Source organism: Saccoglossus kowalevskii, chromosome 6, assembly GCF_978046115.1.
Source record: "Saccoglossus kowalevskii chromosome 6, keSacKowa6.1, whole genome shotgun sequence".
NCBI classification, from domain to species: domain Eukaryota; kingdom Metazoa; phylum Hemichordata; class Enteropneusta; family Harrimaniidae; genus Saccoglossus; species Saccoglossus kowalevskii.
This window is the reverse complement of record NC_140646.1, coordinates 24615133-24638146: the sequence shown is the minus strand read 5'-3', so window position 1 is coordinate 24638146 and position 23014 is coordinate 24615133. Positions and strand designations below refer to the sequence as shown.

At 35.3% G+C, this 23014-nt stretch overlaps 1 protein-coding gene across 2 annotated transcripts; it reads left to right on the top strand.

Moving 5' to 3' along the window:
* The first annotated feature begins 158 nt into the window (after nt 1-158).
* LOC102806907 (NEDD4-like E3 ubiquitin-protein ligase WWP1) lies at nt 159-21650 on the top strand. Of its 2 annotated transcripts, none has more exons than XM_085500246.1 (21): nt 159-282; nt 1860-1965; nt 3391-3488; nt 4580-4727; nt 5244-5368; nt 5812-5940; nt 7190-7285; nt 8846-9023; nt 12643-12738; nt 13147-13324; nt 13842-13987; nt 14101-14232; nt 14404-14557; nt 15026-15114; nt 15638-15797; nt 16191-16324; nt 17054-17194; nt 17326-17446; nt 18256-18457; nt 19069-19141; nt 19645-21650. In XM_085500246.1, the coding sequence occupies exons 3-21, from the start codon at nt 3422-3424 to the stop codon at nt 19742-19744; spliced, it is 2469 nt and encodes an 822-aa protein (XP_085356372.1). In that variant the 5' UTR covers nt 159-282; nt 1860-1965; nt 3391-3421; the 3' UTR covers nt 19745-21650. The 2 variants fall into 2 exon arrangements, with proteins under 2 accessions (XP_085356372.1, XP_085356371.1); XM_085500245.1 differs by having other exon boundaries at nt 7190-7375.
* Nucleotides 21651-23014: the final 1364 nt, after the last annotated feature.

The following is a 23014-nucleotide window of genomic DNA, read 5'->3' as shown; positions in this document are numbered from 1 at the left end:
AATAAACTAGTTTGCGAAGCTAAATATAATGTCCTTCATATTACTATAATTTTTCATACATTATCCCTTTTGGTCTAGATTTAATAAGATAAATATTGGATTGATGATAGTCTTTCAAATTCATATTTTGAGAAAGGCTGCTTTACATCACTACAATCACGTGACTTACCTGCGATGGCGGATCTATCTCCAAAAACTTTGCGTATAAGTTCGATTGTAGTTTGAAAGTTTTATAGTCTTTCTTCGTCATTAGGGCATATTCTGATCGTTGAAAAACAAACTGTAAGTGTTGTCCTTTCTGTCTGTTTTACTATATTAATTATATTATTGTTTACAATTGTAATGGATCGTCACAAAGAGAGCTGTTTTTACATTTAAAAAAACAAGATGGCTTCTTTCCCATCTAAAATAGGACAAAATCAGAGTTGGAATTAGGGATAAAATAGACATCGTGGTGACAAATTCTGTTTATTGCTTAATGGTGTGTCATATAACTGTTGTGATTATCGTTGGGAGTAGCACCGGTTTTTATTTCAACCTGTAAGTAATAACGACTATAGTAATAGCATAAATGTGACATCCGCGTTAGTCGCCGTCTGCCGGAGTCCTGCTCACCGGTAAACAGGAAAACCTCAGAAATTCTTCAAACTTGGGCTATTAATACACGTAATTAGGACATATTGCATCAATCCCTTCGACATAAAGGTGCTCTCCGCCCTTTGATTGATATTTGGGTCCGGTCCAAAGATCACAAATGTTTGTGTCGTCTTTAAAATTTGTTTTGTTTACTCACTATCTTGTGATCGTTGGGCGTATTCCGAATCGATGACTGTACGAGTACAGTCAAGTACATGATAGGGGTACAGCTGACGTCAGGCGAGTTGGTAATTATAAAATTTTTCATACAGAAAAATACCTGAATAATACTTTCATGATGTCATGTTTCATGCTTCCTTGTTTTGATTTGGGTCATACAATGTTTGATCGTAAAAGTGCAGATACGATAATAATAGTAAATCTTGTTATTTAGGGACTGCAAAAAAGCTATGATAAAGCTATGTACTTAAATATCAACTGTCATAAATAACCTGAATACAAAGTCCTTATTATATTCCTGCTTTATGACATGATTTTCAAATAATCACTCATTCTACTGTAAACTGTTTAATTTTCACTGCAAGAAATGTTTGCGTTTTGATGATTATTACTGCATTTGTGTAGTAAAATTTTTGTTGTTGATGACACTCTGTGTAGTAGGACCCAGACAAATCTTCAGTGCTATTAAATTTTATAATTTTTCACTGCGAAATTTACTAAAATTAGTTTCTCAGTATTAAAGCAATTTACAGTAATAATGAAGTAAACTGCTGCCTTCCTAGAATACATAGTTACAATAACAAATATAAGTTGTGTATAGTATAATAAAGACTTTCAAGATTGAATATTTTTCTGGAAAAAATCTCTCTGGGAAATGTGTTCAATGTGTTATGATTGGAAACTCAGAATGAGTCAATAATTAGTACTAGAATGTACCAAGTCAATCAGTGATCCTAGCAACACAAATAAGTTGTGATGTTTCAGACACAAATGTTTAATAAAATTTGTATCCATTAACTCATTGACTGGCTTATTCTACAGTTTATTGACAGCAATGATGATCCAGGGGTTTGTTAACTAATCAACAAGCTAGAGCAAATAAAAAAAATGTCTGATTAAAAAAAAAAAAAAGAAGAAAAAAATGTTATATTATTGACACCATACAATGATCACTGGTCTCTTCCAGCAACCTTTGTTATCATAGTTCAACAAAACTATATCTTGATTTATATTCATCTGTTGAATTAACTTGTATCTTGCAGATTATTTGAACAGTTCTCAGTAAAAAAATAAAACAAATATCATGTATCTCTGAAGTTCATCAGTTACTTCTTAATCAAACAGATACAGCTAGAAGTTATTATTTGTGTAAGTATTGAGTTTTGTATTATGATTGCTGTATACAAGAATCACTCATGATTTTTGTCACCAGTCTGTGACTATAAATGTATTTTTTTGGGGTCAAATCATGCTTGCTGGCAACCAATAGAATAAATTACATCCCCAGTGTTTACATACATTTTCCTTCATGGTTTAATTGAACTGGAACCATGAGTGGTGGTGATAGACACAAGTCCCAGCTTCCTGGAAGAAATATTACTATTATTTTGGTGATGTGGGAAGTATAAATAAAGCCAGCACCAGTCTCAGCCATACATACAATGGTGAAGCTTGAATGGATATAGTACCACCAGCAATATTGTGACTAAGATAAAAATACATTATGAAAGCTTCCATGCCAGGCAACATACAACTATTGAGTATATTATTTAGTTTATGTGTATTGTACCACACAATAATGTTTTTCTTTTTCATTATGATAAAATGTAGTGATGGACCATGATAAATCCCCATACACCTTATGCTGCAATTGTATCATTATATGTCCATGTGTGGTCTTGTTTTAGCTATCATTTTGTTTATGGGTACATTGTGCTTGAAACACGCTGCTGTACAGAACATCTTTGGTTGTCTTGGTGATATTTCAGCTTAGCTTATCCTTACTCTTATATTAACTTGTGTTATAATTACAATTACCACCATAACATGACACTGAACAACCTGTTGGAACAGTTGTCAGTTTAACAAAACCATCTGTATTAGTGTATGCATGTCACTGAAAATCAATTTAATGACATGGTAAGGGATGACATCAAAAGATCGATGTCGGATAAAAACGTAATTCCTTCAGTTTTTTTTCCAAACCCCCCTACCCCCCACTGAAACTTAATTGATAAATATTGGTCATGGCGTCAGACTACATTCACCATTAAATACAAATTGATAATCGGACAGTAGTATTGCATAGCAGTTGGTTGTCGGGTGGGTGTAACAAGATTTTACAAATGTACCTCATTTGATGCAGATTTACACTCGGACCAAACCATTTTTCTGTTTTTTTCCCTTTTCGGTTATTTCTGTCCATGATTGGATAAAAAAAAAACGAACTACAAATACTCCAAGATTTTTTTGACTTCATTAAAAAATATAATCGTTTTTGTGGGATGGAAACTTTTTGAGGTCAACCCCCCCCCCACCCCCAAACTAAAGGAAATAAGTTTTTTATCCGACATCGATCTTTTGACGTCGTCCCTAATAAACTCTCTAGAAACTTGCATTTGAGCTCAGCCTAGTAACATACTAAGTCAAAGGACGCTTATCGACCAATTCAATCTGTTCATGGTTTACAATTTTTAAAGTTTTGTTACTTGATAGATTAATAATTAATAATCTATGTTGTATACATTATAATGTTATAATTATGGTAAGAATGGAATTTACTTTATTTTTCAGAATCAGTCATATCTATAGTGTTAAGAAATCCATGGCCAATTCAGTAACTCAGCAAGGCCAGTCACCGAATCCAGCCTATTCTCAATTACAAGTTACCAGTAAGTATGTGTTACTGTTGCCATGACAATTTCAGAACATATGGGAAGTGGCTTTTTCATAAAATATTTTATATGTTCATTTAGTTTGGGTATTTAAAAAAATATCCACATTATAAATTCCCTAATTGATTTAAAAAAATGTTGCTTTTCGTGAGTTTCTCGCCCAGATTCCGACTATTGTGGCCATACATTTGTTATTTACACCTAACCAGCAATATCATCAGCTAATTGGCTGACAATATGGCTGTGTTTTAGGCATTGTTGCTCCGAATCTGATAATGATCAATTTGCTTCATAAAGTAATTCATGGCTTCAATAAGTAACGACCCACTAAAAACTAAACATGATCACCATTGAAATGTACTTGTCAGTGAAACACTGAATCTGAACACTATGATGGCAATTACATTGAAGATGAACAACATTTTTAATGGCTTGTTCACTACTGGTATATCATAAGAAAAACAAGATATTGTTTTAAATGCAGACAAAATCAATGTTAAATGTCATTCAATTCAAAATAAATTTGAGTACTTGATGGGCAGCGATGTCCTGTCAATACCAGTTCCAAAGTTCATATCATTAAGTATACAACATAGGCAGCAACAGACATCAAGTTTTGTCTTACTCAGCTATTATCTTTTATGAGGGATGTTATATGTTAATATAATTAGATGTTTCAAACAAGTGGTAGATTTATTTTATAGTAAATCTTTAATGCCTGCCTCACCTTTATCCTCGGGGGTGGGCATCTGGGCATTTTCACCGCCTGGCAACCGGAGGCGGTGAAAACAAAGGCCCACAACTCGCAGAAAACGGTATTTTGGGATGATTGTTGAGACTCCTCTGAACAGTGTAACAAGATTAGCCTTACGTGTGTAACATATATAAATTTGGTTGTTCGGGATTACTTCAAAGTTGAGTTTGTGTTGTTTTCTCGAATTTTCACCGGCTCGACCGGCGTTCCACAGCAACACGCACAGAGCCCATAGAAATGCATGTACAGTGGTGCGCGTCGTAGCAACGTGGAACGTCTTGTGACGTAGCTCCGCCCCTGAGGATTTAATCGGATCCATTGTATTATTTTTCAGTTTCTTCTGCTAAATTAAAAGATAATGGTGGCTGGTTTAGTGGAAAGGCTGACCCTTATGTGGAATTGATAGTAGATGGTCATCCACCACGAAAAACTGAGGTTGTCAAAAAGACATGGACACCGCAATGGAATGAACATTTCACAGTGTAAGTTAATGAAGCTCCTAGTTTTATGTATTTATGTATCTAAATAGCAAAAATAGGTGCCAACAGATATGACTACAGCAGCTTTGTTTTTCAGTTTGGTATCTAACTGGTGGCCATTTTGTTTATACAAATATGCACCTCCAGGGGTGCATTCAATTTGTGCTATAATGATTAGTTTGATGCCATTACTGAACATGTAATTGTAATCATGATTATTTTTTTCTCAATATTTCATTCATCATTACAAACAAAATCATGATTGAGAAATCCTGCGACATTTAAATATTTGCACTTCGTTCATTGCTTGAGGGTTATTTGTTGAGAGTAGATAGTTATGATTACTAATCACGACTGTGATTGAGCATAATCAAACATGTAATCATGATTATGATGACACTGCTGATTAGACAAAACAAAAACGCAGGAAAATTGATCATTTCCGTGCTATAAGCTGCTTTTCTGTTCAACATCACTGCAGTCTTTATTTTTAAACTGTGTGCGGTTCTTTGTTTTCAGACTGGTGACTCCCCGTACAAAATTGGAATGTAAAGTGTTAAACCACTTTTCTGTGAAAAGTGATGTGGTACTTGGTTCTTGTAATATTGAAATACTGCCTTTATTGCAGAAACACAATGGAAAGTGTGAGTATATGTACCTTGTGTGTGCAAGTAGTCTTTGTAGTTTGTACAGTCTCTCTGATATGTAGTCTGTGATTTATCACAAATAGTGATAGGACATCAGTTATTTCACTGTCTGTTTGCAAACTAAAGAGCCTGAAAATATCCAGCATTCGTAGACTGTTAATTCTTCTTTGGCTAGCAGTCAAACTTAATCATTAACAACTTACAAGTGAGATTTATACTGTGGGGAGAAAATATTCACTGACTTTAATTTTGGTGGTTTTGAAATTGCAATGATATTTACTAGGTTTTAAATTTACTTGTTTGTGAATACATTTTACTGTTAACTTCACATATGACTGTGTTTTAATTTAGCCTATTTAACTATCAGCAAAACAAAAGCCAACTAATTAATAATTAAGTCCCAAACGGTAAATTAATACAACCATTTTAACTTATTTCAGTGCATAATGTTACATTGAAACAAGAGCTGAAATCTGAGAGTAAGAATGGTCAAACCAAAGGTGGTGACTTACATGTTACATTGGATGGTATGACGGTACCTTCTGAAGTGTTATCAAGATTTACAAATGGTAAGTTTGTCAGTATGAGGAAATGAAACTGTTTTTAGTCCCCGTTCGGACGAAGTCCGAAAACGAGGACTTATAATTCGGTCTCCGTGTGTCCGTGCGTCCGTGCGTTCATCCGGAGTCGTATCTCAGAATCCCTTGGACCGATTCTGTTCATTCTTTGCATGTGCCTAGTACTTTATGTGGGGCATATGCACATGCAGTGGTTTAGCGATTCGATTCAAAATGGCCGACTGGCAGCCATCTTGTTTTTTGAAAATGTTGTATTTTGGACATGCTTTGTCAGTTGTCATTCAAACTTGGTACATAGATTATACATGTTAGGATACATGTCCATGATGATTTATTTCACAATTGGATCAAAGATGGCCGACTGGCAGCCATCTTGTTTTTTGAAAATGTCGTATTTTGGACATGCTTTGTCAGTTTTCATTCAAATTTACTACATAGATCATACATGTTAGGATACATGTCCCCGACCGTCCGTGAGTTCCTGAGGAAGTCCCTCCGACCGTCCGTGTGTCAGTCTGTCCGTGCGTCAGTCTATCCAACGTCATATTTCAGAATCCTGTGGACCGATTCCATTCATTCTTTGCATGTGCCTAGTACCTTATGTGGGACATAAGCACATGCAGTGATTTAGCAATTCGATTCAAAATGGCCGACTGGCAGCCATCTTGTTTTTCGAAAATATTGTAGTTTTGACATGCTTTGTCAGTTGTCATTCAAACTTGGTACATAGATTATACATGTTAGGATACATGTCCATGACGATATATTTTGCAATTGGATCAAAGATGGTCGACTGGCAAGCATCTTGTTTTTGTTTTTTTATGCGATATCTTGGATGTGCTCTGTCAGTTTTCATTCAAATTTGGCACATACATGTACTTTATACATGTTAGGATGCATGTCCATGACAATTTGTTTCAAAATCTGGTCAAAGATGGCCGTTTGACAGCCATCTGACTTTTTGGCCTTACTACTATATTTCCACAATTTATGTACCATTTTCATTCATATTTGGCACATACATCATACATATCTCTGTGTTCCATAATCAGATCAAAGATGGCTGAATAACAGCTGTTTTTATTTTGGCCATATTACTATGACACGAAACATGTGTTTTCATGTAAATAAACAATCTGTTGTATACGCCACTTGTTTTGTTTAATACATTGTTTGAAAAGTTGTGGTATGAGACATGTATGCATACGCCCTCTAATATGTCTACTTTAATTATTTTCAGGCACCCAAGCAAATGGGGATGTATCACACAATCAGTCACAGTCTGGTACACAAGCGATGCCGTCGTCATCGGGTACCAGACCACGTACTAATCCAGGTGGGTCTAGTAACAAATCACGTCGGCAAGCACCAGCACCTCCCAGGCCCCCGCCTCCTTCAAATGAAAGTCGATCTCGGTCGGGATCTGGTGAGTAACCTGAATCACCCACCTGCATATTGTCCAACATCTGTCATCTTTACAACATTAATAAAATGAACATTGCTACATGTGCCTTTAGTTTTTAATCTGATTAAAAATGTAAATTCTTTGGTTAATTTTGAAAATTCTTTCTTTCTTAAGTGAATCAGTCTTGATCAAATCCTAGTGTAAATCTTAATCAAATTTGTGGGAAAATGCTAAATTTAATTTGCAATTCATATTTGACACAAAAACGTAAGTGATACTATGTGAATGTGCATAATCCGTGTTTCATGAAAATTAGGATGCACACCTTTATTTTTGTTTGTTGTGTGTTACTTATTTCCTCGTCACTGTTTCACCTCTCTGTAAAAGTCATTTACTTTCTGTACTAGACATTTTGATTCACCTACAACTGAGCAACTCTTTTCAGAACCAAAGTCCAGTAATACATTTTTACTCAGATTGATTTTGTCCTAATAACAGACTACAAAACCATGATTTACATTTACATTTTATATTTGTCACTGCATTAAATATTTTGTTGGATTTTTTTGTGTATGGTGGTTCAGGTAAAATCTCATGTGCTGTGTGTGTCCATCTTTCCTAACCCCTAACAATACCCTCATGTTTACCACTCCCACATGTCACAGATTTATGAGTTGTTTGTTTATGTCTGTGTGATTTACAGTTGATTATTATTAATGGTTGCAATGCATTTAGTGTAAAGTAAGTAATTTATTTATTTGTCTACACTTCTGTAATTTGTTAAGTCAATGAACCATGATATTTACGTTTCTCACTGCATCTTTTACTTACTTACTTTCATAATAGTCTTTTATGCATCACCAAACTCTGCTCACACGTATTGGTTTTACTTTCTGGGGAAACAAATTCACTATCAAAATGCTAGTATTTGGACTTCAAAAAGGTTTAACATGGCAGAAATAGAGACATATTTCTATTATTGGACAATATCCCAAGAAATTGTCGAGACATAACATATAAGGAGGGTCATGCGTCTGAACTATTGAATTTTATTAGAGTTAGATATGTTAGAACTGTAGTGAATGTTGTACTTGCGACATTTCCATGTTAAACCATGCTTTCTCTGTGTGTTATACTGTAAAGTATTTATTTTCGCTGTAGGGATGAATCGGTAAAAAATAAAATCCAGTAAAAATGTTTTTTTTCCTATGTTATAGATTCAACTCATCAAAAATTCATTGAAAATAAATGTCATACAAAATAGTCAAAATGTCCTTCCAGCAAAAATTAATTCCAGCTAAAATAATGTATTTTACAGTAATACTTCAGAGACAGTGGCTTTGTTAAATAAAATGTTTTTTTTTACAAGATGACATGTGTTTTGGCTTTCTGAAATACATAATTTATTGGTGTTATAACAACACCTTACTATCTGATTAATAACCTATATATGCTCATGAGTGTATTGTACCTTGTATTGTCTTTTAATAGGGAGAGCCACTCCGGCTTATACTGCAACAGCTGCCGTTACATCAGGCACAACAACGACTTCAACAGCAACATCCACATCATCAAATGCAGACAGTACAACTACAGTCTCCAGTTCAGGAGCACCTAGATCTAATGCACCAATTACAGTTGATGTAAATAATCAACAATTACCAGCAGCGTAAGTCGCTTTTTTTATTTTATTTTTTTCATTTCATAATGCATTAAGGATTTAGTACACAGTTATAAAGTCTAAGATAATATGAGGTTATTACATGAGTAACACAAAGTATGCTTGAAGGCAGTACAGTGATAGTATTGACTGATACACAGCTCATAGGAATAATTCAATAATAGTTCAGTTTTCGTGTCTGTGCCATCATTCACATTCAGTGTTGTGATTCTATTTCAGTCACACGCCACATGTACATTCAGTGTTCTCCACAATCCAAAATAGCTGGTGGGTGGCCTAATTAGCATAAATTTGCGTGCCATTTATGTACTACATTCTAGCATTTATGTCACAAACTGCAATACACACTTAGTTATTCACTGTTTTTAGTCCCCGTTCGGACGCAGTCCGAAAACGGGGACTTATGTTTTGCCCTGTGTGCGTCCGTGCGTCCGTGATCACCTGTATCTCGAACATGCATGGACCGATTGAGTTCAAACTTCACTCATACATCACACATTATATGGGACATATGCACATGCATTTTTTTCATGATCCGATTAACGATAGTCGAATAGCGGCCATTTTAAGGCCGAAAATGCATCAAAATCGCACATTTTCACCATTCCGGACCCGGATCTCAGTTATGCATGGACGGATATTGTTCAAATTTGGTACATACATTAAACATAATAGGACCTTGATGCACGTCATTTTTTTTTTTGGATCGGGTTCGAAATGGCCGACTGGCGGCCATTTTGTTTTAAAGAATTCAGTTCTGGATCCGTATCTGAGACATGCTTGGATTGATCGAGTTCAAACTTCACACACACAAGGTACATCATGTCACAAATATGTATGTGCATTTGTTTCATGATCTCATTAACGATAGCCAAATGGCGGCCGCTTTAAGGCCGAAAATGCATTGAAATCGCACATTTTCACCATTCCGGACCCGGATCTCAGTTATGCATGGACGGATTTCATTCAAATTTGGTACATACATTAAACATAATAGGACCTTGATGCACGTCATTTTTTTTTTCGGATCAAGTTCGAAATAGCCGACTGGCGGCCATTTTGTTTTAAAGAATTCAGTTCTGGATCCGTATCCGAGACATGTCTGGATTGATCGAGTTCAAACTTCACACACACAAGGTACATCATGTCACAAATATGTATGTGTATTTGTTTCATGATCTCATGAACGATAGCCAAATGGTGGCCGCTTTAAGGCCGAAAATGCATTGAAATTGCACATTTTCACCATTCCGGACCCGGATCTCAGTTATGCATGGACGGATTTCATTCAAATTTGGTACATACATTAAACATAATAGGACCTTGATGCACGTCATTTTTTTTTTCGGATCAAGTTCGAAATGGCCGACTGGCGGCCATTTTGTTTTAAAGAATTCAGTTCTGGATCCGTATCCGAGACATGCTTGGATTGATCGAGTTCAAACTTCACACACACAAGGTACATCATGTCACAAATATGTATGTGCATTTGTTTCATGATCTCATTAACGATAGCCAAATGGCGGCCGCTTTAAGGCCGAAAATGCATTGAAATTGCACATTTTCACCATTCCGGACCCGGATCTCAGTTATGCATGGACGGATTTCATTCAAATTTTGTACATACATTAAACATAATAGGACCTTGATGCACGTCATTTTTTTTTTCGGATCAAGTTCGAAATGGCCGACTGGCGGCCATTTTGTTTTAAAGAATTCAGTTCTGGATCCGTATCCGAGACATGCTTGGATTGATCGAGTTCAAACTTCACACACACAAGGTACATCATGTCACAAATATGTATGTGCATTTGTTTCATGATCTCATTAACGATAGCCAAATGGCGGCCGCTTTAAGGCCGAAAATGCATTGAAATCGCACATTTTCACCATTCCGGACCCGTATCTCAGTTATGCATGGACGGATTTTGTTCAAATTTTGTACATACATTAAACATAATAGGACCTTGATGCACGTCTTTTTTTTTTTCGGATCAAGTTCGAAATGGCCGACTGGCGGCCTTTTTGTTTTAAAGAATTCACTTCTGGATCCGTATCCAAGACATGTCTGGATTGATCAAGTTCAATCTTCACACACACATGGTACATCATGTCACAAATAGATATGTGCCTTTGTTTCATGATCTGCTTAACAATAGCGAAATGATGGCCATTTTAAGGCCGAAAATGCATCAAAATCACGTATTTTCACAATTCCAGAACCGGATCTCAGTCATGCATGGATGGATTTTGTTCAGATTTAGCACAATGTGTTGTACATATGCAGGTGCATTTCAGTCATGATCTGCTTTGAATGTATATGTCACTCAAATATGAACGGAACGGGGACGTGTCATTGACAATGACTTGTTTTTTTTCATTTAATTTAAGCAGGTTTACAAATTGCAATCTTTTGGAATACAAACAGATTTATCAATATTTTACGCAATGCTCATTTCAAAGCCAGTGTTTTTTACGTTCTCAAAATATTCTGCGTTCATGAAATGCAATGCGTTTGAATTACAGAGAGCAAGTGCAAAACATAGTTGAGATATATTGTAGAAAATATACAAAATGATTTGTCCACGAAGCCAAAACGGGCCATTTGTCAAAATAAAACTTACAACAATATGATACATTTGCACATGTACGGTCGTCTACGACACATTTTCACAAGTTGTCAAATTCAAGAAAAATAGCAAGAATATGCTTTGTTCTCGAAAGATTCACCACAGAAAATTGATAAAGTAAAAAAGTGTGTGGGAAAAAATAACTAAAATGTGTATTTAATTACAAATACCACAGAAAACTAATCCGGCCGCCATGTTTGATGTTTTTTACCACTTTCCGAATTCAGTACATAAACACCCAGAATACACTGTTCCCCTATGCAACTTGGATGCTAAATAGTTACAGCACCAACAGCGGTGGGTGAATAGGGTAGGCCTAGAGATAATCAGTTTTCCATCTCTATGCAAGACTTCTGCTCATAACAATACATACTAGAGGTGATTAACATGATATATTGTTCTGTAAATTAATCAATTCTGTATGGTATTTTTCGGTGGAGAACACTGGATAATGTTTGGTCAAAAACAATGGTTGAGTGAAATGCTATCATTTACCTGTAGCCCTGTAGAAAATACTTTATTTTCGCTTGGAATTTATCTTCGTTTTTTTTGCTGAGGGGATGATAAAGCCCAGCGAATATACCATTTCCCCTATATCTTTCATTCAACTAGTCCGTACAAAACACCCCAAAAGTCAGTGAAAATTAATTCCAGTATTTTACAGTTTTCACAAACAATCTATTTAAATTCCTGTGTGGTCAAGAGCAATGAATTTTCACAATCGTGTTCAATGAATGGAATCATAGACCTTAGAAAACATGTTCTCTAAGGTCTATGATACAGTTCTGTTTCAAGCAAAATCAACTACCGGTACTTTACATGTAATGTAAGCAAATATAGCAGGGTTATTAAACTACAATGTTGATTTATCCTGTACCTGATATACCATGCTCTTCCATTATCATGCTTTTTTGATTCAATTTCTTTAATCAGTGGTATTTCCTATTCACTTGTTTTTTTCTTTTAAAACACACTAGTTGGGAGATGAGAATAGATCCACATGGAAGACCATATTATGTTGACCATAATACCCATACCACTACATGGGAAAGACCACAGCCTCTTCCACCTGGGTAGGTAGTAAGTCATGTTTACCAGTTCATGGACCATTCACTTGGGCACACTCTCATTGGCCTAGGCTGTTCTTGCAAGGAATATATATTTGGGTATACAGTGAAATTCTTTAACATACGCCCATTTTACAAAGATCAAATGTGCATTTCACTAACTTGTGCACATATTCATTGAAAAAAAATGATGCAATGATTCATTTACAAGATCAAATGTGCATTTCACTAACTTGTGCACATATTCATTGAAAAAAAATGATGCAATGATTCATTTACAAGATCATATATCCCATGTCGTCAAGGAAATGTTGAATTGAAGCATTGATTTTCACCAGATTCATCTGAACCTCACAGCATACGTACACGACTCGCTACTGAATTCCTAATTCGATTAACTTGCTAATATTTCAGTTGGGAGCGACGTACAGATCCAAGGGGTAGAGTTTATTATGTAGATCATAATACTAGGACCACAACGTGGCAGAGGCCAACAGTAGATTCCGTAAGGAACTTTGAACAATGGCAACAACACCGAACTCAAATGCAAGCAGCTGCCATGCAGCAATTTCAACAACGGTTTATTATCCCGGTATGTATTGTCTTGGTCGCATCAATAACCCAATTGTGTCTGCATGTAATATATTCAGGAATATCTATAAGGTAGAGAAACTGTCAGTTGCCAATTTGATATGTGTAGTGTATACTGGAGATGGAATTACTGGGCTGGAATTATCATCCATCTGTGAAGAGCATACTTAATTTTTAAATTATAGTCTGGAAACGTTTGTGGATTGTAACTGACAGTGTTGTACCACTATGCTATCATTTGTTGCTATGAATTTATTGTATGTACATGTTAGAGTGATGAGTTGATCAACACACAAAACGTCAAAGAAACCAGAAGCTTTCACAGTTTACATATTGTTTATTTCGTCATTTTAAGCTACACCAACAACCCTATTTTTTACAAATCAATGCACTAGGGTGATTAGGGGATATATAACACCACTAAAAAAGTATGTATTCTGATGCATTAAATAAAATAATCCCCAAAACATCTCAATTGCGTTTTGTGTGTAATTTACTTGGTGATTTGGTTTCTATAGAATATAGCTAACAGTGAGAGCAGTAATACTGACCCTATGGGTGGCCTGCCAGCAGGATGGGAGAAACGAGTAGAAGCCAATGGCCGAGTATATTTCGTCAATCACCATACAAGGACAACACAATGGGAGGATCCACGAACACAGGGGTAAATATGTCAGAAAATGTACTATCAATAATATTGATAGAAGGAACATTTGATTTCAGATGTTTTTGTGTGCCTGTAGCTGGAGTTTAACAGTAAATTTTATGTTGTTGCAGAGCCTTGAATGAAGAACCACTTCCTGAAGGCTGGGAAATGAGGTACACTAATGAAGGCGTTAGGTATTTTGTAGATCATAATACGAGAACTACCACATTCCAAGATCCAAGATCAGGAACTGGAACAAAAGGGTGAGGCACAAATTTTCCATTAACACGCAAGTCCTATATGCTTAGAGATGTCGCTATAAATTGTACAGTTTAGTATCCTATGGCAAATAAACTCTTTCAACTGTGTGGAGGATGAATTCATGCAAATGTTAGCTTGCATAATCATGATATTTCAAATTTTTATTTTAACAGTCCAAAAGGAGCGTTTGGTGTGCCCATTGCATATGAAAGAAGTTTCCGATGGAAGCTTGGTCAGTTCCGATATCTATGTCAATCTAATGCCTTACCAAGTCATGTCAAATTGAGTGTGTCAAGACAAACTTTGTTTGAGGACTCTTTTCAACAGGTAAGTTTGTTGTAGAGGTAGCTTTACTCTCATTGGACTGATGGTACGCCAAATCAGCTATATATTGCCAGCTAATTGGTCAACAATACAGCAGTCCTTTAGATCGTAAGATTTGAATGTGCAAAAATGTTGTATACACTTTTTATATGACTTGCATTATATTCTCATTTGATGACTTGCGTGGATATTCAATTGATAACAGACTGTCTATGTACCATTCATAATACAGCTGTAGTTGCTGGGAGTAATGTTTGTCTGAACACTGGAAGTGCCATGCATTAAAGCGAGGGAGTCGTCACCTGCGCATGCGTCAGATGGCCATATCGTGTCATTGTTTACAAACAAGCGTCTACCCATGACCCTTTGCGTTTTTAGCATGTGTTGTTATCGTCGCTTGGGACTCAATTCCCGCACGTACGCAGGTGACGACCCTCTCGCTTTAATAAGTTCAATCTTATTTACATGTAGGTTATGAGGTTGCAACCATTTGATCTCAGGAGGCGACTTTACATTATATTCAGAGGGGAAGAAGGCTTAGATTATGGTGGTGTAGCCAGGTGAGTTTTCACTGTCTAGTTGAACCTGAAGTATCCCGGTACATTTTAAATCAACTGTATTTATTTGGATATTTGATACTTGTAAAACATATAGATAAATTATGACTTGGGTTCTGAAAAAGTAATTCTAATCAGAATTGTTATAACAAATTTCACTGCCTTAGTTGAACACACATCCTTAATTTTTGTGTCTCAGAGGTATTTGATTCAAAATTATATTTTGTTCTTCTTCATTGCACCTATATGAATGAAAGACATTCAAACCTGTATGCCTATTACACAGTCACCTCCTGGACTTTGGTTGAATAGTAGCCAAACAACCAGATACCGCGCTACTGGTGCTTGATCTGGTCGAAATCAGGCTCATACAGTTGAAAAAATTCTGCATCATGCCTCTTGAAGGCACTATTATATAACATTATTTTGTGTTACTGCCTATATCGAAAATACTAGGAAAGCCTACATACTGACTGCCCCACTGTGCAGTGGCTTGGTAGATAATGCTTTTTTTTTTTTTCTTCAGGGAATGGTTTTTCCAGGTTTCACAAGAAGTGTTGAATCCCATGTACTGTCTATTTGAATATGCCAACAAGAGTAATTATTGTTTACAAATCAATGCAGCATCGTCGGTAAACCCAGATCATTTATTGTACTTCAGGTTTGTTGGAAGGTTTATAGCCATGGTGAGTTCATTTCAGTTTCAGTTCAACTCAATATAACAACTATATTAGCTAATGAAGTACTAGTATAATAGATAGATGAGATTATGAGATCTTCACATCTCAATACAGTGTACTGGTAATTGCCATATTCAACAGTTGCCCAGTGACCTCAACTCAGAGAATCTTGAACACTTTGATGAATGTGACCCTGAAATCGTGCAAAAGTGGGGAATGGGTGTCTGACTTGACATTGATGCAAATAATTTTGATTACAATAGATAGACTGCCATAAAAAATTACAGCAGTTATCGTTTGATAATCTCTAGTGTAACTTTATTGATATTCTGTTAACTTTGTAATTAGCATTATTAGTACTAATAATTAACAACTTTGTTGTGTTTTGAATATTTCCAGGCATTGTTTCACCAAAAGTTTATATACAGTGGTTTCACTATGCCATTTTACAAAAGAATGCTGAGTAAGAAATTAACTTTAAAGGACTTAGAGACAATTGATCCAGAGTTTTATAATTCACTAGTATGGGTCAAGTAAGTGAATTACCATTTTCCTCCTTTCATCAATCAAACCGATTCACACATTACTAGATACTGGTCAGAACCGTTTCCAAACAACAATTGGACAGTTGTTTAACAAAATTCGTCATTATATCTATTTGTTTGATCTTGTGTTTTGAATTGAAACTTTCTATTTGTCTATTAGTTTTTTGAAAATGAAAAAATTTAATGCTTTGTTGAGCTGCCACATTGTAATATGTAAATACTGTAAAAAAAAAAGCTGTAATTTCAGTTGTGGACTGTATTTTTCAATTTAGACTCGTACAGCTTTACATAAACTAACATTCAATTAGCAATTACAAATCAACATTAAACCATTAATAGACCATTTTCCGTTCACTGCGAGAATCACGCGTTATGCGTGAAATCGAACGTAAAAACAGGACAAACAAAGGTCATAGCGTCGTAGTGGAGTCAAACATCGCATGAGATTCGACAAACACGAAAGTATTTTGGGGAACATTTCCATGTCAATAATGTGCTGTACACATTTGATGATGGGCAATTTCGATTAAGTGAGGATATTCGAATGCAATATTCCTCTGTCAAAGATCGGCCGGTCGATGTGCGCTACGAAATAAAAAAATTCGAGTTCAAAATCAAATCGTTTGATTTTTGCGGCAGACGTTCAACGCGCGTCTTTCATGCTTCTCGCGAGATCTTGCAGTTGTACGGAAAATCACCTATTATTGATTTCTACAGGGATAACAATGTTGAAGACTGCGGTTTAGATTTAACATTTAGTGCTGACTTTGATGTTCTTGGTAAAGTGGAGAGCCATGATTTGAAACCAGGCGGCAGTGAAATTGCTGTGACTGAAGAAAACAAAGAAGAGTATTTAAGGTGAATTGATAATCTTTAAATGTACTGTAAGATTTATCTTATATAATCGTAATGACCTTGCTCCAATATGACATAATTTCATGTAAGTTTAAGGTAATCCAATTATTGATTAATTTTATTTTTATATTTAGTTTGATGACTGAATGGCGATTTAATCGTGGAATTGAAGAACAGACAAAATCATTCTTAGAAGGTTTCAATGAAGTACTCCCCTTACAATGGTTGCAATATTTTGATGAAAGAGAACTTGAAGTGAGTATATAATCAAAAGTTTCTGCTGTAGTGTGGTTTGATCTACTAGTTACAGCGCTGTTAACCTAAATATTTTGATAAGTTAGTAGTTCCTGTTGTTGTTACAATCATTCTGACAATAATTCAGATAGTCAATTAGCATAATGACTTGCAGCTTTGCAAAACACTTGTTTTTGTCCAATCCATACTTGACGCCACCATTGACACATGTTCAGTTATCATACTTGATGAGAGTGCAATTTTTCAAAATGAAAAGCATTAGAATATACAAACAAATTATTTGTGTTTTCATATTTCTTGAATTACATACAATGTATTTAAATAGGAAATAAAGAATAGTTATTGAATGTTGAAGGGTGATGGTCATCACACCGTGCATGTGCGAGATATGGGTCTCATATAAACAAAGATGGCAACTTTGACTGTTGGGCAGACCAGAGAGTACAAACTGAGACCTTACCAAGCGCTTTAATTATGTATTTCACCGGCAGTGATTAGTGCATGTCACACCCAGGTCTGAACACATTGGATTATGGGAAATCAATGTTTATCAATACAAATGTTGCACATGTGCGGAGCGTCAACCCCTGCCCTTTACACTCACCCTTTGAATTAGTTAATCATACACGTATACTAGCTGTCAAGTCTAGAACAAAGTAAACAGCGTTTTGCAAAGTTGTGAGTTGTCCTTTATGGTCACATTATTTCTCAGCTGGCTTTATCCAATATGTTGTGTACATGTAGTTTTTTCATTTTAAAGGAATCATTTTACCGGTAGTCATCATTAAATTGGTATTTTTATTCTTCAGTTGATGCTGTGTGGAATGCAAGAAATTGACATGGATGACTGGCAACGCAATACTATCTACAGACACTATACAAGAAACAGTAAACAAGTTGTTTGGTTCTGGCAGGCAGCTAAAGATTTTGATCATGAGAAAAGAGCACGTCTTCTACAGTTTGTCACTGGCACTTGTAGATTACCAGTTGGTGGGTTCACTGAGTTAATGGGTAAGGGTTGTCAATGTATTCTCAAATATCACTACCATACATATGTGACTGATGTTGTACAACAGCTGCACATAAAACATGTCTTCTACAGTTTGTCACTGGTACTTGTAGATTACCAGTTGGTGGGTTCACTGAGTTAATTTGTAAGGGATATCAATGTATTCTTATAAATATCACCACCCTGTACAGCAGCAGTTGCACATAAAATGACACTGCGGCCATGTGTCAAGAGTTCAAATTGTGACGCGGGTCTATATTGAATGTTATGTGGTGTGACAATTATGTTACTTTAACTATGTGCCATGAATAACAATTTGGAGGTCTTGGCTCATGTATGAGCTCCACCTGCTAGTATAATAAAAGGAATAAATTAAGAAAATATCTCAGGCAGTCGTTGCTTAACTAAATAAAAATTACGACAGGGCTTAACTCCCTGCTAAAAAAGAAAAAAAGAATGTTAACATAATAGACAACCATTGTTTATACCATTGCTCCTGTTTTTTGAGCAATTGATGCGACTTTATACAATTTACTGCATTTGATTATGGTCACTCTCAGATCATTGACCATTTAGCCTACTTTTATGCTTATAACTTGATTAATTCTTACAGGGAGTAACGGTCCTCAGAAGTTCTGTATAGAAAAGGTTGGTAAAGAAACTTGGTTACCAAGAAGTCATACATGGTGAGTTGAAGAGTCATTGTAAATACTTGTATTTTGACTTCATTGTGTAGCGGAATAAAAGCTGATATAAAATGTTACATAGCATTATGGGAGAAATTTCATCACTGAATGAAATGACAGTTTTCCAGTCTGTCTCTGAGTGTAATTTCTGGATGTCAAGAAACTTTTACCATAGAACCGATTGCCAAAATGCAGGTATAATAATTCTTGAAAATTTGTCCAGTTACTCTACGTTTTGTTTTCATTGCTATATCCTACTGGCATATACCTTTTGAACAAATGGTCTAAATTACATTTCATTTGATTTACTGTGAACAGAAAATCTATTGTGGGATTATAGCACTGGTTTTCTTTGCAATGGAAGTTTCCTGCATCTTTGAGTACAAATATTGTTCAGTGTTCACACACAAATACTGTGTTACTGCAAGATATTGCATATACACCAATAGTACACAACATACTAAGTGTAGTATTAATTTATGGATTAAATTCATTATTTTCAGCTTCAATCGACTGGATCTACCACCTTATAAAAGTTATGAGCAACTTCTGGAAAAACTCACATTTGCCATTGAAGAAACAGAAGGTTTTGCCCAGGAATAATGTAAAAGGATATCTCGTATAATAGCATTCATAAAGTCTCAAGGGCGCATGGGAATTACAACAATTGTCTACTCTTAACAATATCAACTGCTTTTGCTAGGAAAGATATTTGTTTAAAACTACATATATCTAGAACTGTTAAATAAAAACACTTTGATTACATGTACATTGTGCGCAATCATTGTACACTAACGCTTCTAATCGGTTTTAGAGTGTTCAGTTGATATTGGTTCACACAGTGTTTTTAAACTATGGTAAACCACTTGTGAGTCTAGGAAAAATCGCAAAATTTTCTAGCTGCAGGAATTTGCCTGAGGGTTCTTGAAACAGAGAAAGTGAATTCTGTGAAATTACCAAATTGTGGAACGCTGTACAGTACCACTTAAAAATTGGTAACTTTGAAAAACTGGAATTGCCATTGATGCAAACAATTTGCCAATGAGTTGACTGTACTAGTGAAATCATGTTTAAATTGATGTATTCTTGTCTGGTGCTTGTATATTACCTAAGCGTATAGCACGAATATGTGGAGAATTGTTTTTTTTTTTAATTGTAACAAATAGCGTACATGTATTCAAGATTTCTTTACATTTCAAAGTGGTTTTTCTTCACCTGTTTTTTCAAGATCTATTTTCTTGTTTGTTTTCAACAACTGCATGTCAGGAAACTACTACCTATGTTTTCTCTATAGGTAATTTGCAAATGTTGGTTATTTTGTTATTATGTTACGGTTTTCAATAATTAAGTTAGATTACTGTTGTTGAGAGATCGCCAAACAGTCTGACTGAAGTTTGTTGTATATATATATATTCTTGAGTAGAAGGTGTCTATGGGGTGGCTGGATAACTTGTCACTCTTAAAGCTGTTAAACTTATTTGAAGTTTTTAACATGTGTATTAATATTAGCCATGAATTGCAGTCAACAGTTACAGCATTTATTTTTAATCTGGATTACGTAAAATCTCGACATGCAATGTAGTTTTTGAATCCTGCTTTGCAACACTCTCAACGCACCTAGCCTAGGTAGTTTGAAATGGGCGCAGAGGCAACGAATGTTAAGAAATCTCATATAACATGTATAAATTCAGAAAGTCTACGACTTAAAGTGGGTGTTTCATCAAACAAATCCCGACTTGTTTCTCATCAAAATTTGAATAATTAATGATGACACTCTAAGATGCTGAAAACTTAACTAAGACTGAATCTACATGAATGTTTTGCTGTTTGCAAACAATTTCTGACTTGGTTATTTTGCAAATACCAAAATTGTTGCACATACTTCCGTAAAATCTGTATTAGAAGCCACATCCCTAACAGAAGTCGCACCCATTTTTATGCTCTAATAGAAGCCGCATCCCCTCTGTTGCATTGTACCATTTCAATAGGCTTCTAATACAGATTTTACAGTACTGTATATGTCCATTGCTACAAGCAAAATGTACCTGATAATAGAGCTTAATTAAACTACCTATGTTGCATGTGAGCATACATGTAGATGTATACCGGTACACTTTGTTGTACTTTCGCATATCCCATTCTCAGCAATCAAAATATCTTTTCTAGAGTGTATTATAAGATATTTTCATATTTTGTTTGAAACTGTCTGCAATTTTGTAGCTTGTAGGAGAGCTTGCAGCTTTTCTCAAAACAGCTAAACACATGTCGTGAAATTTTGAAATAACCAAAGGGGTTGTTACACTTGGAATAGGGATGCCCCCTGTCACGTATATAGTCATTTGAAATTTTATGCTCCTATGTAAAATAATCTTGAATTTTTTTAAAACCCCATTGTGAAAAAAAAAAATATTTTGTAATATAGTATTGTGTAATGTTTTCTTGCAAATGGATTCTCAGTTTCTAATGGGTTATGATTGTCAATCAGAAAATAAATTTATTCTGGATCTTATTGTTTTTCAATTGTGTAGGTTTTTTTTTCTGCACTCATGCCTAACCTTTATTTTATTTCTTTCTCTCTTTCATGTTCCGTGGCAATAAAATTTCAGTAAGTGATTTAACTCTGTGCATGGTCTATAAATGTGTGTTGCTATCATTAGTTTAATACTTCTTTAAAGATATTGATGTCTGTTGTGGTACTATCTTGAACCATTTTACTCTTGATATAGACTTTTCTTATATCCTTCACAATTGCATTCCAAAGTAACATTCTGTAAATGTTCTTGTTTTGAATTTATGTATGTATGTATGTATGTATGTATGCAAGGACTGTGATAAAATGAATCTAGTGGGCTGTACCACAAAGAAAGCTCCCAGCTGTAATTACAAGGTACACCCTTCCAACAAATCTTGCTGAATTCTGCGCATTCAGGAGCCAGAATGTGCCAAAAAAATTCCTAAATCTGTTGCCGTAGTATTTTTTGTGGCTCATGCTGGCATCGCACTGAATCTCTCAAATAAGCTACCTTCAGTTCATATTACTTGTACATGATGAGCTTGAAGAGGGTGGACAGTAGAAGCTCGTGCTGGCATCGCACTAAATCAAATTAACCATCTTCAATCCATGATGTTAATTCAAATTCAACAATGCTGCCTTAGTCAATAGGGTTTTCCCAGTTTATTATTGACGCAGTTGCACTGCTTTTTGGACATCTTTGACTGTACTTTTTTCTTCCCAAGTCCATGGTGGAAGACCATCTCATGTTCAGGATTGTTGTCAAATCGAGTTCACAATTAAGTTTACTTACCAGGTGCTTCTGCTGAGATCTAAAGTTGGAAAAAATTCATTTCAATTATTCTGTATATAATAAATGCAGTTTTGGGTTCTAAGTTCACCTTAAATAGAGTAAATACGATATATGTTCAATTTCTCAAAGATTGTACGCCCCCCCCCCCACCATTTGTGTCATTGCAGGCCACCATTTTTTATGAAAGGTGTAATCAAATGTAGATAATTTTGCCAAGAACAAGTATTGGTCAAGCTGGAATTCATTCTACATGCCACAAACAAGAATGACATTTTTACATCAGAATTGGCTAAAATGTTGCCTCACTGAAAGTTGCAGAGAGCAACACAACATTGACTATGTACAAAAGCATGGTGAAATTCCGAAAATGAACAAAAAAAATGACAATACATAGAACTTGTCTAATGGGGATGTGCCACTGAAATGGGTCTCGTTTTTTTTGGATTTTAGGTATAAGTATCGGTCATATTTTTGGTCAAGATAGAAATAAATATTGGTAATATTTTTCCCATTTGGTGTTAACTGTTGTTTCTCATTTAACAACCTAAATAACCTGAACATTGTGTTA